Here is a 16882-nt window from a genome sequence, read left to right as displayed (position 1 = left end):
TGATTGGTTTGAATTTGCCTCGTTTTCGCAGCAATTAAAACTTCAGCTAGAGGAGGAAAGCGATATGAGTGATGAAAAACTTAAAGTAGCTTTACATGTGCCACATTCATAACTTTCCCCTCAACATATATATGTATGTTATTTAGACCTATTTCAGTTAATTTACATTTACAAAAAAAGTTTACAAAAGCGATATCTAACAACTATATAATTTCTGTCTTCATTGTATTAATTGTTCCGTGACCGTTGCTGATTACTCTTCACCCAAAAACATGCAATCTTGCATCTAAAGAATATTTTATAAGCAAATATACTTAAGGGGGTCATCTCGTGAAGGCCGTTTTTTCGCTTTTTTTAGAATTTTTTGTGAAGAATTTTCCCAGCCCGATAACGTAATTCATTATCGAAACACAGAGCAACTTATGCACCCATCTTCAAAAAAGGTGTTTTTCTGCTACCACGCTAGATGGCACTGTGATCACCCTAGAGAAAAAATGTAAGCGGCATTTTAACGTGCCGACTTAGCCACAGACCGCAAACTAGGATTACTAAAAAATATTGATAGCTAAATTTTTGGTGCCTTGTTAATTTTTTTTTGCAAATTTTGGTGTTTTTTCAATTCTTCTTTAATGAATAAAAAAAACTACTTAGTGAATCGCAATTATCCTAGCTTGCAGACCGTAGAAATATGTTCTGAGTAAGTCGTGAAAATTTCAAAGAATTCCGTTGGATAGATTTTGGGCTATGGTGGCAGTAGATTTTCAACACGCTGTTTCGAGAAAAACGCATTTACAAAGTAGAATGCGATTTTGAACCCTAAAATCTTAACTGACCTTAATCTGCTATACCTAATCCATAAACCTTAGGTTTCTTGAAGAAACAAAAGTAAAGCTTTGGCTTCAATTCATATGATTTTAGCGAAGTTATTTGAACGTATTCGGACCGACGAGCTTTATTACGGCGATCGACACAAACTTGACATGTGACATTTTACTGGTTTAACACTGTAATTTCCGAACGACTCCGAATATCGAAAAATCACTTTGCCCATACATTCTACACTATATCTAGACACAATTGATGCCTGGGAAAAAATCGATTCCTCGGATCCGACACACGGGATGAACCCCTTAATGGCTGACAGCCTAGTAAAGTTTTTCTAAAGATGCTTGTTGGTCTCTTATCGTGAGTGGAAAAGTAGCGCCGCATCCGGGGTTATCCAGTACTAATATCTAATTTAGTGCTTACCATTTAACAGCCTACAGTCCTTGTTCTGTGGGGACGTGATGGGGTGGACTGACATTATTGTTGGTATAGTCGGTGGATTTAAACTTTCATTTTACTGCCTTATTATTGGGTAGTAATGAAACGACCACCTCAAAATAAGACTTATTGTTATAGATGAATATCTAGCTCGAAAAAGTTGCCAATTTGGCCTTTCACACGTCTGTCTGTCTCTTTATTAGCCACTTCAGGATGGCCAGTTCCTCGGTGCTCCGCACACACGTTAAGAATAAAATCGCCGAAAAAAGCATGCATGCTCCAGTGTCCAGATGGCTGCATATCAATGACGGCAAGACAAAATATATGGTGGCAACGTCAGCACCGAAAACCAACCAACCAACAACATCAAATCGCACTGGTCAAACGGGAAGAATAAAGATAGAAGACTACAACTTTGAGACCGTTGATAATTTATCCTATCTAGGGTCGAAAATCACAACCGGTAACAGCTACGACGATGAAATCCGCGCACGGTTGTTGGCTGCCAACAGAGCCTATTTCAACTTACAAAAACTGTTTCGCTCGAAAAGTCTCACCATAGGGTCAAAGCTCTTACTGTACAAGACAATGATCTTGCCAGTCCTCATGTATTCCTTGGAGACTTGGATTCTTAGCAAGAAAAATTGCGAACTCTTGGCCGCGTTCGAGAGAAGAATCTTCCGAAGAATTTTTGTCTCGTACATGAGGATGGACGATTCCCTTCATTTTGATAGCTGTTATCGGTTGTGATTTTCGACCTTAGATAGGAGAAATGTTCAACGATCTCAAAGTTGTAGTCTCCTATCTTTATTGTTTTCGTTTGACCAGTGCGATTCGAAGTTGTTCGTTCTTCCGGTTTTGGTTTTGGCGCTGACGTTGCCACCATGTACCTTGTCTTGCCTTCATTTATATGCAGCCCAAGATCTCGCGCCGCCCGCTCGATCTGGATGAATGTAGACTGTACATCTCGGGTTATTCTTCCCATGCTGTGAATATCATTAGCGTAGGCCAGTAGTTGGATGGGGTCTCTCGCATTTACATCGGCATCGCGAATCACTTTCTCCAGGGCCAGGTTAAAGAGGACGCATAATAGGGCATTCCCTTGTTTTAGACCGTTGTTGATGTTGAATGGTGTCGAAAGTGATCCTGCTGCTTTTATCTGGCTTCGCACATTGGTCAGGGTCAGCCTACTCAGTCTTATCAATTTCGTTGGGATACCAAATTCTCTCATGGCCGTGTACAGTTTTACCCTGGCTATGCTGTCATAGGCGGCTTTAAAGTCGATGAAAAGATGATGCAACTGATGGCCATATTCCAACAGTTTTCCATCGTTTGCCGCAGAGAGAAAATCTGATCTGTTGCATCTTTTGGGCGTATGGGTATCCGGCCTAGCAAGCTAGAGAAGAATATTTTATAGATGGTACTCAGCAACGTGATAGATAATAGATAGATAATGCTCCGTTGCTAATTGTCAGGCATTGATTCGCTCTCCCATACTTTGAGCATCAGTTGATGAACCGCTTCGTGTAGTTGGTCGCCTCCATATTTAAACAATTCGGCTGTAATTCCATAGGCTCCGGGAGACTTATGGTTTTTAAATTTATGAATTGCACGGACTGTTTCGTCTACGCGTGGGTGGTGGCAGCATTTGTCTGTCGTCTTCAGTTGTCGGGACCTCCAATTTGCCAATATTTTGGTTATTGAGCAGTTCATCAAAATACAACCCATCGCTCCAATATACCCATTCTGTCGGAAATCAGATTACCCTCTTTGTCTCGGCAGGATGAGCATCGAGGTGTATAGGACTTTATCCTGCTGACTTGTTGGTAAAACTTCCGCACCTGGTGCGGTTGCTCCCTGTATTTTTCTAGTTCACAGACTTGTTGGTTCTCCCAGGTTTCCTTTTTCCGTCTGTGAAGTCGCTTCTCCGCTCGACGGAGTTTGTGATGTCTCTGCGCGTGCACGCGTTCTTTTAGAATACAACATTACTCGGTATGCAACATTCTTCCGTTCCGTTGCTAGCTTACATTCATCGTCGAACCAGCCATTCCGACTTTTCTTGCGGTTGGGGCCAAGTATCTTTGTGGTCGTATTCGATCAGCACGTGGCCACTTTGGTCTGGTGAGGGCCACGTATGTTTGTGGACCCCTTTCCGCGCAAACCAGGTAGTTTCAACAACCATTTCGTGCGATACTGTAAACTGAATAATCCACAGTCCGTTATCATTGGTATCTCTATGTAAGCTATAGGAGCCGACGTATCGCCTGAATACTGCATTCGTCCGTACTTGATTGTTGAAATCTCCAAGTATGATTTTGATATCATAACTGGGACAGGCTTCAAGGTCCGCTCAACTGCCTCGTCGAAAATATCCTTCTCTGACTCTGTAGTCTCCTCTGTAGGGGCGTGAACGTTTATGAGGTTTATATTTCTAAATTTGGCTCGCAAACGCAGAGTGCATAGCCTTTCGCTTAAATTTTCAAAGTCGATAGCAGCACGTTTCATTTTTTGTCTGACTAAGAAACCTACTCCGAGCACATGGTTTACTGGATGGCCACTATAATATATGGTGTAGCGGCTCTTCTCCAGGAAACTGGTTCCTGTGCAGTGCATCTCTTGTAACGCTGTTACATTAGCCTTATATTGGGATAGGGTATCGACTAGCTGCTCAGCAGCATTCGGTCTGTACAGGGAGCGCACGTTCCATGAAAAAATCGCAAGTCATTATTCCGTTGTCGTTGCCGGGTTCGTCGTTTTGAAATCCATTCTGTCCGAGGCTCCTGTTGTGGCTTCGTAACTTTGGTTTTCCGTGTAAGGTTGTCAGCCCTACCCAACTTCCAACCTGGCGGACCAGTTGGTACATTTTGTCCTGTTTTTAGGCGTCGGAGACTCGACTCCATCCTTCTCCGTTTGTAGTTTTTTATGATGAAAGAACTCCCAGCGATCACCACGTGGAGGTGGAGATAGGGTTTGGTAGTAGAAGTGTTGGTGTTGGTTCAGCAGGCGTTTCTCAGGATATATGCTCCATCGTGGGTAACAATCCACGTTTCGCCCTGGGACCTGCACTACCCTTTGACATCTTGGGAATGACTTTCTCAAATGGACCGTCAGAATGTCTGAGGAAAAATTGATTGTCACAATGATTTTAGAAATCAGTTGTTTTTTAAAGATCGAATGAGACTGCTGAAAATCTTCTCAATTTATTTCAGTCATTACGCGATCGTACTCTAGATCAGCAGTGCACCGTAACTCGTCCAGGAATTTCGAATATTGCAGCCAGTTATGCGGTCGAATTACTCGTATCAATCTTACAGCACAAATATAAAGAATTAGCACCAGCCTATTATGCGGTTAATAATCAGAAGGATGTGTCGATTCCAGAAGGTTTGCTAGGCATTTTGCCTCATTCGATCAGAGGAATGCTCGGCACATTTGAAAATATCCTTCCAGCAACAGCGAAATTTTCGCAATGTGTTGCCTGTTCTCAGGTGAGAAATTAAAAGCTTGCCTTTCGTAATTTATTTGTTTTTGGCTTAATATTGCTTGTGTTACAGATTGTCCTCGACGAGTATGAAAATCGAAAAATCGATTTTCTGTTTGATGTGTTCAATTCAACGAAATACTTGGAAGATTTAACAGGGATCTCAACTTTGGCTGTCTGTGACAGTGAGGTAAGAATGCATTCTTTGTGATTTCGGTTTATATACACATATCCTTTAATCAATTGCCTTTATGAACAAAACCTCCATTATAAGGTTCCTAAAATCGTTTTCTTTTTTCAGATAATCGAATGTGAAGACTCTGACTTTGAGATGAGTGATTGAAAGCAATGAATTTCTTGAAATGATGTCTTGAAAACGAAATCACCACCTGAAGTCAGCGTAAATTTAAGTTCAATTTTACAAAGAAAAAAGACTATTTACCAATGCTGTTTAAAACCAAATTGATATTCAACTTTCTTGAAAAGTTAATTTATTTCAATATTAATTAGTGTAGTTACCTATTCCTGAATACGTATTTTGCACGGCATGATATGTGCCTCGTATCTTATTATTTAAGATCGCACCCTACTTAGTGTGTGTAGTATACAAGACGTTGTTTTCCAAGTGGTTTTATTGAGTAAATTTAGATAAAATTATAAAAAATGTGCTTTTATTAAAGATCCATATGCGAAATTTATAATAAATTTTTATTGCCGTCTATTATAAGTCAGAAATATGGTTTTCATTATAATATGAAAGTTACAAATAGTATTTACTGTTTCCTTCAATCAAATGGGTTCTATAGAATTGGAGGAAAAGCAGTGTTTTAGTTGGACAGAAATGTAGTAATTCACTAAAAATCTAAATTGAATTCTTTGAATGATTTAAGAATGCCAATTAAGAAAGACGTAACTTGTTCTGCAATCATATGTGAGTGGAACCCCCGTGATTTTTTTCAACAATAGTCGAGCAAGTATTATGAATCGAGGCAACTTTCAGGCATTGTGAAAATAAATGATGTCTTTCTTAGTTTGAAAAATTAAGCACAGAACAAAAATCGTAATAAAATTATTAATAAATAGCTTTCAACTTTTAAAGGCAGTAGGACTTACCCAAAGGAAACATTAACAAGAAGCAAATTTATTTTCCACACATTTACAAAACAAACACGCTGTTGCGCAGTTTCTAGGTCTCTCCCTCGGACACCACCTTCTCGTGGTGGGGGAGCCTATAGTATCTTACTACTACAATAGGGGTGTTTTTACATGGATATGGAAGCCAAATGGTAAGAAGTCACGGACTTCGAATTCACCCGCGATCACGAACAATCAAGTCGCGACCGAGGCGCCAGTTTCAGAGCCATCCCAAATTGTCCTCCTATTCTCGGCTTGAGAGAAATCGGAAATCCGACTACGGCCGGCCCGTCCGCAGTACTACAGTCCAAATCCAACCGTAAATGAAAGAGGAAGGCTCGGCAGAAGGAAAGTTCAGCCACTGAGGAGGAGGGAGAACCTAATCCTTCATCCTTTGCAGGAAGAGCGGAAGAAGGGAAGTTGGTGAAGTGGACGCTACTGGTTTAACGCCGGTATGTGGAAATGGAGCCAAGCGACCCGGACACCATCAATCTGGGCTACAACACTAGGTACGGTAATGTCCAGAGAAATCAGACGCAAGGGAGCGGAATTTTTGGACGGAAGGTGGGGACAGACTGGTGGCCCCGGTGAAATTCCACACCAGGGCCTATATCAGCGCATCCCGCGGGGATTAGGAGGTGATCAAATCAGCGAGAGTGATTTCAACGAAGTCGGTGCCTCCCATAGGAATATATAGGAGGACATGAAGGCGAGAAGGAAAAGGACGTAGGCGCAAGCTGCAGTCTCATTTTTGACCGCTGCCGTGGGAATTTTCTCCAAGGATGTCAAAATGTCAGAGAGACAATTTACCATCCTTCGCGAATGCCTGTGGAAAAAAACGCTGGAGTCTGCAACGAAGCTAAAATTTAACAATCAAAGTTTTCGCGATGGGCTCCTCCATTTGCAGTGCACTAATGAGGCTGTCTTAAAGTGGCTCCTGCAGGTAATCCCGGATTTGAGTTCTAGCGGTCGGCCCAACTTCACTATGTGAACATTGACCTGTGCAGGACAGAACATGTCAGATGCTGGTTACTTAGCCCTGGAAGAAAGGCAGGGAACATCATCCGCATATTGGGTGAACAGAACCCGGTCATAGACTTCGGACATTGGAGGGTCATGAATTCCAGGAAGAATGAATTTGCAAACTTGGAGGGTTTCAGCTTGTTATTTCAAACTGGACCAAAATAATCTGAAAGTGCTCAGGGACAGTCACTATATGGTGCCCCACTTTTTCCAACATAGATTGAAATTCAATCATAGCAGGAAACTGTAGAGCATCATCTCCATTTTGAGAGCCACGAACAATGATGATCTTTAACTCACACAAGATAGAGCAAATTACAGCATCTTCGGTGCGCTTTCCCACAATGGAGCTGCGCCCGTGGGATAATGTTTGCACAGGGGGAACGCCCTTACGGGGGTTCGCACTGGCGAAGGGAGCAGTGAGTGAATATTACCTGCTAGTAACTTCTCTTAGACTATTCACGTAACGGGGGGAAGAAAGGGAAGCTAGAGACGTGACCGAGACTGCCTGATGCCAGTTTGTGTGATCGGATCTACGCAAACCGGACACCGCAAATCAGTGTAGGTGTTAAGTGGAAAACAGACGAATGTTCTGCGTGACGAGATGAGATCTTTCATGGATAAGGACATGGGAACTACTGTACCTCCAATTGCGGCTATTTTCAGAGAAATCAAACCGATCACACGCCGACCCTGCTAAACGGTTCTGTTTTAAATTACGAACTCATAACAGGTTGATATGCGAACGCTCAAGATGTTTGTTAATGCAGGACTAAATGCAATCCCAAAGGTAAGAAGCTATTTGATTTCATTACTTCAGTTGGTCTCATGACTGCAAACAAAGGGTGTGCCCCTACCTTCATGGGACCGAGAAGAAGTGAAGTACTTAACAATCTGTACTTCAAAAGTGGAGTTGATTACACACTGGCGGGTGCTAGACGAAGTCCCACTCTCAGATCACCGATACGCTCTTACAGCTTATGGGGTGTATAGACGAACCTTTGCCTCGAAATCGGGACTTAGGCCTCAGGTAGTAATATGGATATATGTCACTATTAGGCCGTTATCGCTTACGCGCTGGGTTGAGGTCAAACAAAGTAGTTTTCGCTGTGTGTTTGAGTTTCACCGGTGCCATGAGCACGACATTCGGCGCAGCTCTGAATGCATTACTGCCCTTGGATTTCTTTATTCAGACCACTGCAGTGAGAACAGCTCATAGACAAATTCGATTAGATCTATGGGGAAACAATGGACGTGGTGGGCCCAAGGCATTAGAGGAGTTATTGGGAGAACTGAATCCAGTTTTCGCAATGTCTTCTGATTCTCAGTTCGCCACACATTGGTAGAAGATATGAAGTTATCTTGAAACGTTGAGAAAACTGGGACGAACCAGAAGAATGCGTCTATCTCTCGAATAAAACCGAGAAGTAGGCTTTTGCTTTAGAGCAATATACAACTGTCTTTTAGGTTGTAGTGTATGCGATCCTTCGGGCGGCAATCTGGATGATTGACGAGCGGTTGAAGGGCAGGTGCATCGCAATCTGTAGCAATAGTCAAACTGCACTGAGGGCGTTGAGCAGTCCTTTGAAAACTTAAAAATTGTTCAAGAATGTAGAAGTCAATTGAATTTTGCTTGTAGATTCAACATGGTGGGATTACTTTGGGTATTCGGTCATTGTGGTGTAGAGGGAAATAAAATTTCGGATGACTTAGCAAAGAAGGTTCAATCTCCCCCATGCTGGGACCGGAACCAACAATTGGAGCAGCATTGGCTAAGGCTGTCTTCGTAAACTGCGAATGAGCTTCCCATAATGGCAGATGGCAAAGTCTAAATGATGTTAGATACAACAAACTTTTCCTGTCAGACTCTAACATGGATGCCGCAAAGTTTATACCGTTGAAAAGCAGGAAGACTTGCAGAAGGATTGTATGCATTTTGACAGGCCATAGTTCACTACCTGGACATATGGTCAGAATAGGGATTGTACAAGATTATACGTGCCCTTCTGTAACGAGGAAGTGGAATCCACGGAGATTTCCTTAGACCGGAGACCGGAGTACATTGGGCTATCGCGGGCTAAGTAGTCAGAGGCTATAACTTCTCCCCCACCACAAACACACACACACATCCACAGAGAATTGCTACGTATCACTTGCAAACCGAGATTTCCGAATTCGGACCGGTTTACGTAAACACCTGGGATTTCCAGAGCCTAATTTACTTGAAATCCGTAATCGGAATACTTGCATGTAATTCTCAATACTCGCGAGAATTAGACACACTATTTTTGTGGTATCATTTGATTGCACTTAATTATACATAATGAATTACGAAACACCTGTTTCAATTCGGAGCATATACAGAGGTATATACAGATTGATTGTCGTCTTTGATGCTCTTCACCAGAGCCATTGGGCCAAAGCCAAAGACCTTGTAAGAGAGCAAACAGATGGCATCAGCATAGTAAAGATATTTGGGGAAAGATGTCTTTGTCCATTGAATTCCTCCACGTTCTGCGGATAAGGCAGCATGAAGGACATCACCGGCAACGAGAAGAAATGTCGGTGACAGGATGCAACCCTAGCGAACTCCGTTTTGGGCCTCAAAGTCCTTCAAGATTTTACATCGGTTCGGCATCTGACGATATGCGCCATCATATGTTGCTGTGATAATAGGTAATAGTTTCTCGGGAAAGCCCCTCCTGCGTAGAGCACTCCAGATACTCTGATCAGGCTATCGAAAGCTTTCTCAAAATCGATGAAAAACAGCCGGTGACTAGCCATTTCATCTACAAGAGGAGGGAACTCATCGGAAAATCGTGGTGAAATATTTTTTTCACCTCTTCAGTTGCTCGTTTTCGTCGATGAGAAATCGACCGCTGACATCCTTCACAGGATCATCTGTATAATGTAATATACACGTCTGAAATCATTGCGTCTTGCGGCATCTTCCGCGTTCCTGACAAGCACAATAGCAAATTCCTTTTTGGTCATGGGGCACACTACGTTAAAATCCCCGAGATTTCACTTGGAGCGATCAATGGAGTTTTCAATCTAATCTGTTTATCGATCAGTTTTCACAATTCGGCAGTCAGTCAGATCTTGTGACGCCCCTTCAGGACGTAGCTGATGAGATGTCTAGCACCCGCAAAAAAAAATTTTGATGACGGTCCAATGCGATTTTCTCTGGCGAGTTACTCAGTATATCTGCCGTCTGATCAACAAGATAAGCTCTCCTACTGTCGGGCGATAATTGGATCATACAAGCGGTCGATGTTAAACTTAGGGGATCGCAGCTTCCCTACCCTGCGAGGCGGCCGCAACACGCAAGCGGACGTAAGCGACCATCAAATGGTAATCTCTTTCGAGGCCGATTTCAGCGCCTCCCTTGTTACGCACATCCAGTAGAAAACTTGTAAATCTATTGCTGATCGCGAAGTAGTCGATTTGATCACTCGTACGGCGTCCATTAGTTGAAACCCAACTGATCTTGTGGCTGGCTCTATCTTCGGACATTGTGCCACCAGTGACGAAGTTGCTGTGTTTCCCCATCATTTGTACAAGCAAGGTATTATCGAAGTCCACCTTGGCATTCAAATCACCCATCACGATCACAATGTCATCTATAGGAAGCCTTTCCTGAATTGCGTGCAATTGTTCTCAGAAACCACCCTTCTCCACTGTATCGGAAGTCTCCGTTGTTGCGTAACATTGTACAATGGTAATGTTTGTTAATCTGAACGAAAATCATGCAGTTAGAAGTTTGCCAGACACCCGGTCCCAGGTCGAGATCTGATACCGGATTGGCATCTGCTACCACTTAGCTTTCCAGAGTACAAAAACACATTACCGCAAGAGGGAGAGGATTACTCTCCAGAGTCCTACCATCTCATTACTATTAGGCCTAGAATGTCCCGCTTATATGTTGGAATTCTCCCTCAAGTTGGAGAAAGCGAGCATTTTCAAAATCTGCCTCTTACGACAAGCAGGGAAGACTTTGAATATTTTCTTAAGCCTCAATTCACAGGACGCACATTTCTAGTAGCTCTTCTCTAATTATCCTACGTACTACTACTATCTCCCAAGTTTTTTATGAAATACGATCCTCTCTTCCAGAAACGTCATTCTTGGATGATGATGAAATTATTGCATGTGTTCTATCGTGGACCCTATCGCGACAATAGAAACTTACATTGGTCTCTAAGCGAGGCCTTTCAAGGGTCTTCGTTACTTCGCTACACATAAGTAGCTAACTTGAACGGTCTTTGCGCTTTTTTCTAGGACTGATTTTAAGGTTTTATGTAAAACAAAACCTTATCGAATCGAATTTCTTTTTGACATCAATTGTATCTAGATATAGTGTAGAATATATGGGCAAAGTGATGTTTTGATATTCGGAGTCGTTCGGAAATTATAGTGTTAAACACGTGATAGGTCACATGCCAGATTTATGTCAATCACCGTAATAAAGCTTATATTTATCGGTCCAAATGACGTTCGAATGACTTCGTTAAAAAGACAAGAATTGAAGCCAGGGCCGTATATGTGTTTCTTCAAGAAACCTAAGGTTTATGGACTAAGTGTAGCAGATTAATGGTCAGTTAAGGTTTTATGGCTGAAAATCGCATTTTACTTTTCAAATGCGTTTTTCTCGAAACCGCATGTTGAAAATCGGCCAATGAAATTCTTTGAAATTTTCAGGACTTATTTAGAACATATTTCTACGGTCTGCAAACTAGGATAATTGCGATTCATTGAGTAGTTTTTTTTATTCATTGAAGAAGCCGTGAAAAAACACCAAAATCCACAAAAAAAGTTTAACAAGGCAACAAAAATTTACCTTTTAATATTTTTTAATAATCCTACTTTGCGGACTGTAGTTAAGTCTGTACGTTAAAATGCCGTTTACTTTTTTTCTTTAAGATGATCACAACGCCCTCTAGCGTGGCAGCAGAAAAACACCTTTTTTTGGAGATGGGTGTGTAAATTGCTCCATATTTCAATAACGAACTATGCGGCTGGAAAAATTACTACGCATTAATAAATCTATGGTGAAAAATTCGTACTTGTATCTTTATCCAGTTGTTGACAAAAAATTTTTTAAAAAAGCCAAAAACAAAACTGCCTTCACACGGGATGACCCCCTTAAATTGCTTTCTAAAAACTAGCCTTTGTCCCTTTCACTAGCGGGGTAGGCTCGTCGTGATCGTTTTCGCCATTTTATTTCATCAAATGCCTGATCTTGATGCAATTTCGAGGCTTTTAAATGACCGTCCAGCATATCAAGCCACCATTGTTTCGGTCGGCCTTTTGGTCGTTTGCCATTGACTTCGAGGTTCAGAGCAATCTTGGTAAGTGAATCCTCGTTAACGCGAATTAGGTGACCATACCATCGAAGACGCCTTCCTCGGAGTTTCTCTACGGTCGGTGTAATCCCATATCGGTAGTGGATATCCTCATTTCGTATGTAATCAAAACGTGTTACGCCACCAGTCCAATACAACATCTTCGTCTCCATTACCGCAAGACGCCGTTCATTGTTTTTTATAGCCGGCCAACACTCAGAACTATAGAGAGCGCACACGAACGACATTGCGGTAAATTTTAGATTTGAGACGTTCGCTGATACTTCGATCACAAAGATCACCAGTTGTGGAATGCCACTTCATCCAGGTCGCATTAATGCGTGAATCAATTTCATTACGCAGTTCCCCATTGGCTGATAGCATTGACCCCAGATATTTAATTTGCTCAGTTCTGGGCAGGTTACTGCAGCTGACAGCAATTTAAATATCTCGAGTCAATGCTATCAGCCAATAGAGAACTGCGTTATGCTTCTCCCATAGGGAAACACAAAACCGTTTATACCTGAAGCGTCAAGCTTCCGGTTTCCCGACTTGTTTCCTTTTTAATACATCTTACCTACCCCTTCTGGGAAATTATTCCGCTCAATGGCGACCGAAGCGAACGAAGCTTATGCAGCTCACTAACCCTCTCACTTACAGGAACTCAGATTTCCTGCTAGTGAATCTGCAACATCTTAACATTAAATTTTATTTTGTTTCGGAAAAAGTTGTCTACCTTTTATATTACCAAAATATACATGTATCTTATTGTACTTCGAGCCCGGAGAAAACTTCCGTCGGGGGCAATCATCCTGTGGCGCAGCAGGATTAACAACATTCGAAATTTATTATTTATTGATTAATACTAAAACCCCTTCCCTCCGCCCTTTCGTGAGGCCTGCTATTTCTCAAATACTTGTAAGCAAAAAAGACAGTACATTGTACATTTGTTTTTATTTTATTTGTTCCAAAGGATAAAATATAATTATCACAGACTTATCACAAAACTACAAATCAATGTTAAAGCTTTTCCACTTACTGTGAAAACCAAACTATTTATGAAAATAACGTGATTAAGGAATATTAAAGTTTACATTTTTATCTGGGAAATTAAAGCTTTTGATATTAAATATATAGAAAATGGGGTGCATTCCTAAATAACTATGCTTATAGATTAATGTAAAGCTGTTTTGTTTTAACACTATTATATATATGAAGTTGTTATTTTAAAAATTTCAATCCGAGTTATTACCATGGGCGCCAGACAGCCTCCGGTGTTGGTGCAGATTTTTGAACCCTTTCAGGTGAAATTGGGACTGATGAAGTAGTAAGTCCAGGAGATTGAGATGGTGATGCATGACCTCGTCCTTTTGAAGTATCTACTTCCTTTAATTTATATCCCAAGTGTTTCATTAAATTCGTTCCGAACTTAACGTCGATTCCAGGAATTGATGCGAATACACGTGAAACTTCATAAGCGGCTTGTGTGTATCCTGCACGGAACTTTTCAGATTTTGTAGATTCAGCGGAAGCGGCATCGTTCCGACTTTTTAAGAAAGTCACAGTCATCTCGAGAATATCCGCTTTTTCAAGTTTTGTTATATGTTCGCCTTTCTCCTCCATAGTTTCCACAATAAGGTCCTTCAATTCGTCCAAGTATAAATTCATCCGAGCACGTCTTTTACGTTCTAATAGAGGTTTTGTAACTTTGCGGTAGTGTTGCGTTTTTGACATCATTTTTAAACCGTCGATTACCATGATTATTACTTTTCTCACAAATTTCCAAAACTTATCACTTTTCACAAAATCCACTTGATACGGAGAGAGCCCAATTTCACTGAATGGCGAAGGAACGTGTATAGCTCGAGTAGAGAAGTACGAATGAACTTACCCTGAAGTGAGTCGACCTTTTTGTACGCACGATCTGAGGTTACAACTATCTTCCTGTTGAACTGAAGCAATGCACAAGTCAGGTAGAGGTATGCGCATCCGTATCGTGCGTGCCTTTCACGTGTATCCTCCATATACCGTGCGCGTATTGGCCCATCCCTCGTTTCTTTGTAGCTACCGATCTCACGTCATTGTACTCACCCTCATTTGGTGAGTTTAAGGAGTCTTTGCAGTAGAAAATCGTTTTTTTTTAATTTATGTCATGCCTTTTAGTCACCCCTTGGAGCTATTTTTATTTCTAAATAAGCTACGGTTTCTAAAGCATAATTTCCTTTCGACGATTTTTCTATCCACAAAAAGGGGTCATCTTAAAAATAGGCACATATAAATCGATTTCTAGTTAAGTTAAATTAGTTTTACAATCAACTTATCCAGATGACATCGAAAATTCTCAGAATATCAATATGGGATCGTTAGAGTACCCTTATGTAGGAAATTGTGCATACACATCCCAGTCGTCCTCGACTCGCACGTCTTCAAAGGATCGTGGGAAACTTCTCTGGAGCTATTCCCACATTATCGACCCGAGTCACCTGCGCTCGTGCAGATGTTACTTGTTTTGGTTCATTTTTGACAGAATTCGACCCCAGGGTCCCGGACACGTTAAAGTGAATAAATGCAAGGAGGATGTGGACATGGGTAACAAAGACAGTATAGAGGGGGTCATACAAAAACTTCACGTCTCCTTCCTATAAGTAAACGATGGTTCAACGTTAGTCTTAATACCGTTGAAATCATTACCTTCGTCAGGTAGCGTGGTAACAGAAACCTTGGTGTTAGTTCACTTTTCCCGTATACTGAATTGGGATGTTGCTACATATCGTTTAGAATGCGGAGTTAGGGAGCAGAGATGCTCAACCGTTTTTCAGGTTGCTCTCCCACTTTTTAAACCTGTCTTAGCATTAAGTCCTTCGCCTATTAACATATGAAAGTGCATGTATATTATTTTCTAAGCGGTTGAATGCAGGAAATTATTAATGGATTCAAAGTGAAAGAAAGTACTTTTGCTCCGTAACACTTTGGTTGGGAAGCTATCGTTTGTATTTTTAGGGAGGAGTTTCTGTTATTCCGCTCTAACTGCTTTCATTGGTGCAGCTCTCTATTCGTCCTTACAATGTCCAGATACACACTAGATATGTAAGGTTTCTTTAGCCTACAGAGGAATGCCAGGTTATTTTTTTCTGTGTGTTATCTTGCGCCGTCTACTTCGCCTCATTCACTTTCGGTTCTGTTGTCCTTTCCCAGATACTTTAAAATGAAATAAAATTATCGCATCCGGTTGAGATGACCGCACTTATGGAACGTGAGACAAACGCGTGATTAAATTTTTAGCAGCGTACTTTCATGTGGATGGGGGATGGTGCTTCGGGTTTTCAATATTTGGTTAGTATGTAGAATCAACGTTTGAGATATTTTCATTCAATGATGGAGTGCAGTACACATATGGGCGCATTCCTGGTGTTTATTGGGAGTTGTTGCTGACTTTGTAATTAGGGAATGGACAGGAGTAGGTGAACAGATGACTTCGTGAAGAGATAGAATTTCGTTTCGAAACGCACTATATGTATGAACGTATTTAGGGAAAGTCGGTGCGCCGCTGAGAACTATGACTTTTCTGTCAGATTGGGGTTTAAAATTCACTCGAAACTCCTGCTTGTTGTAAAAATTAACGAAAAATGATAAGAGATTTGTGGGCTGCAAAATTTTTAATATGCTTTGATAATGGCTACCAAGCCTCGGAAATAGACTGATTTGTCGGCTACGATATTTTACTTTCGTTAAGAGTTTATGAATGGATTCTGGAATGTGCAAGCGCTCCTCGACGACGATGCCGAGGCTCTTCAGAATGCTCGCTTGTTCCAACTTCCGCTAGAATTTTGGCGATAAAAGCTGGATATTCTGGGGTTAAGCGAGCGAAGATGAAGGCACTCTGAGGAGCATTCCTTTACCTCTTCCGGTATCGCTCTACTGTAACCTGGCAAACATCAACCTTGTTTACTGCGTTCACATGTACTGGGAGTCGTTGTCCTTTTTTTGTGGGTAGGGTAGGTGAATGCGTTTACGTCCGGAGTGTTCAACTCTTGCAATGGTACACCGCCTCTTTATTAGCAAATTAGTCTGGAACTGTCTGAGACATTACCTCGGGCTAGCCCTTCCAGTTTTCTGGCCAAGGGAGCCTTCATCATCATCAAGGTCTGTCCACGACCACCGTAACCTATTGAGCCGGATTTTATCCACAACCGGATGGTCATGATATCGCTCATCGATTTCGTCGTTATGTAGGGTACGGAATCGTCCATCCTCATGTAGGGGGCCAACAATTCTTTGGAGGATTCTTCTCTCGAAAGCGGGCAAGAGTTCGCAATTCTTCTTGCTAAGAAGTCTCCGAGGAATACATGAGAACTGGCAAGATCATTGTCTTGTACAGTAAGAGCTTTAACCCTATAGTGAGACGTTTTGAGCGGAACAGTTTTTTTAAGCTCTGTTGGCTGACAACAACCGTGTGTGGATTTCATCATCGTAGCTGTTATCGGTTGTGATTTTCGACCCTAGATAGGAGAAATTATCAACGGTCTCAAAGTTGTAGTCTCCTATCTTTATTCTTCCCGTTTGACCAGTGCGATTTGATGTTGTTGGTTGGTTGGTTTTCGGTAATGACGTCGCAACCATATATTTTGTTTTGCCT

At 41.6% G+C, this 16882-nt stretch overlaps 2 protein-coding genes across 2 annotated transcripts in view; one reads left to right on the top strand and one right to left on the bottom strand.

Annotated features, from left to right (window-relative positions):
* The window catches only part of LOC119659187 (ubiquitin-like modifier-activating enzyme ATG7), a 37110-nt gene extending 31668 nt beyond the window's left edge, over nucleotides 1-5442 (top strand). The window contains exons 10-12 of the mRNA XM_038067147.1: nucleotides 4473-4751; nucleotides 4818-4934; nucleotides 5046-5442. Of these exons, the coding sequence (XP_037923075.1) occupies nucleotides 4473-4751; nucleotides 4818-4934; nucleotides 5046-5087 (438 nt within the window). The 3' untranslated portion in view covers nucleotides 5088-5442. The remainder of the gene's footprint in view (nucleotides 1-4472; nucleotides 4752-4817; nucleotides 4935-5045) is intronic.
* A 7784-nt stretch (nucleotides 5443-13226) lies between these two features.
* On the bottom strand, nucleotides 13227-14113 carry LOC119659857 (enhancer of split mdelta protein). Its single transcript, XM_038068162.1, has one exon. The coding sequence runs from the start codon at nucleotides 14002-14004 to the stop codon at nucleotides 13495-13497; it is 510 nt and encodes a 169-aa protein (XP_037924090.1). The 5' UTR covers nucleotides 14005-14113; the 3' UTR covers nucleotides 13227-13494.
* Nucleotides 14114-16882: the final 2769 nt, after the last annotated feature.

Source organism: Hermetia illucens, chromosome 6 (genome assembly GCF_905115235.1).
Source record: "Hermetia illucens chromosome 6, iHerIll2.2.curated.20191125, whole genome shotgun sequence".
NCBI classification, from domain to species: Eukaryota; Metazoa; Arthropoda; class Insecta; order Diptera; family Stratiomyidae; genus Hermetia; species Hermetia illucens.
Note: the sequence above shows the minus strand (reverse complement) of the source record. Positions and strands in the feature narration are given on the sequence as shown.

What these genes read in the sequence shown, in the direction of transcription:
- LOC119659857 (XM_038068162.1), bottom strand. Translation starts at nt 14,004, where the DNA reads ATGGTAATCGACGGTTTAAAAATGATGTCAAAAACGCAACACTACCGC.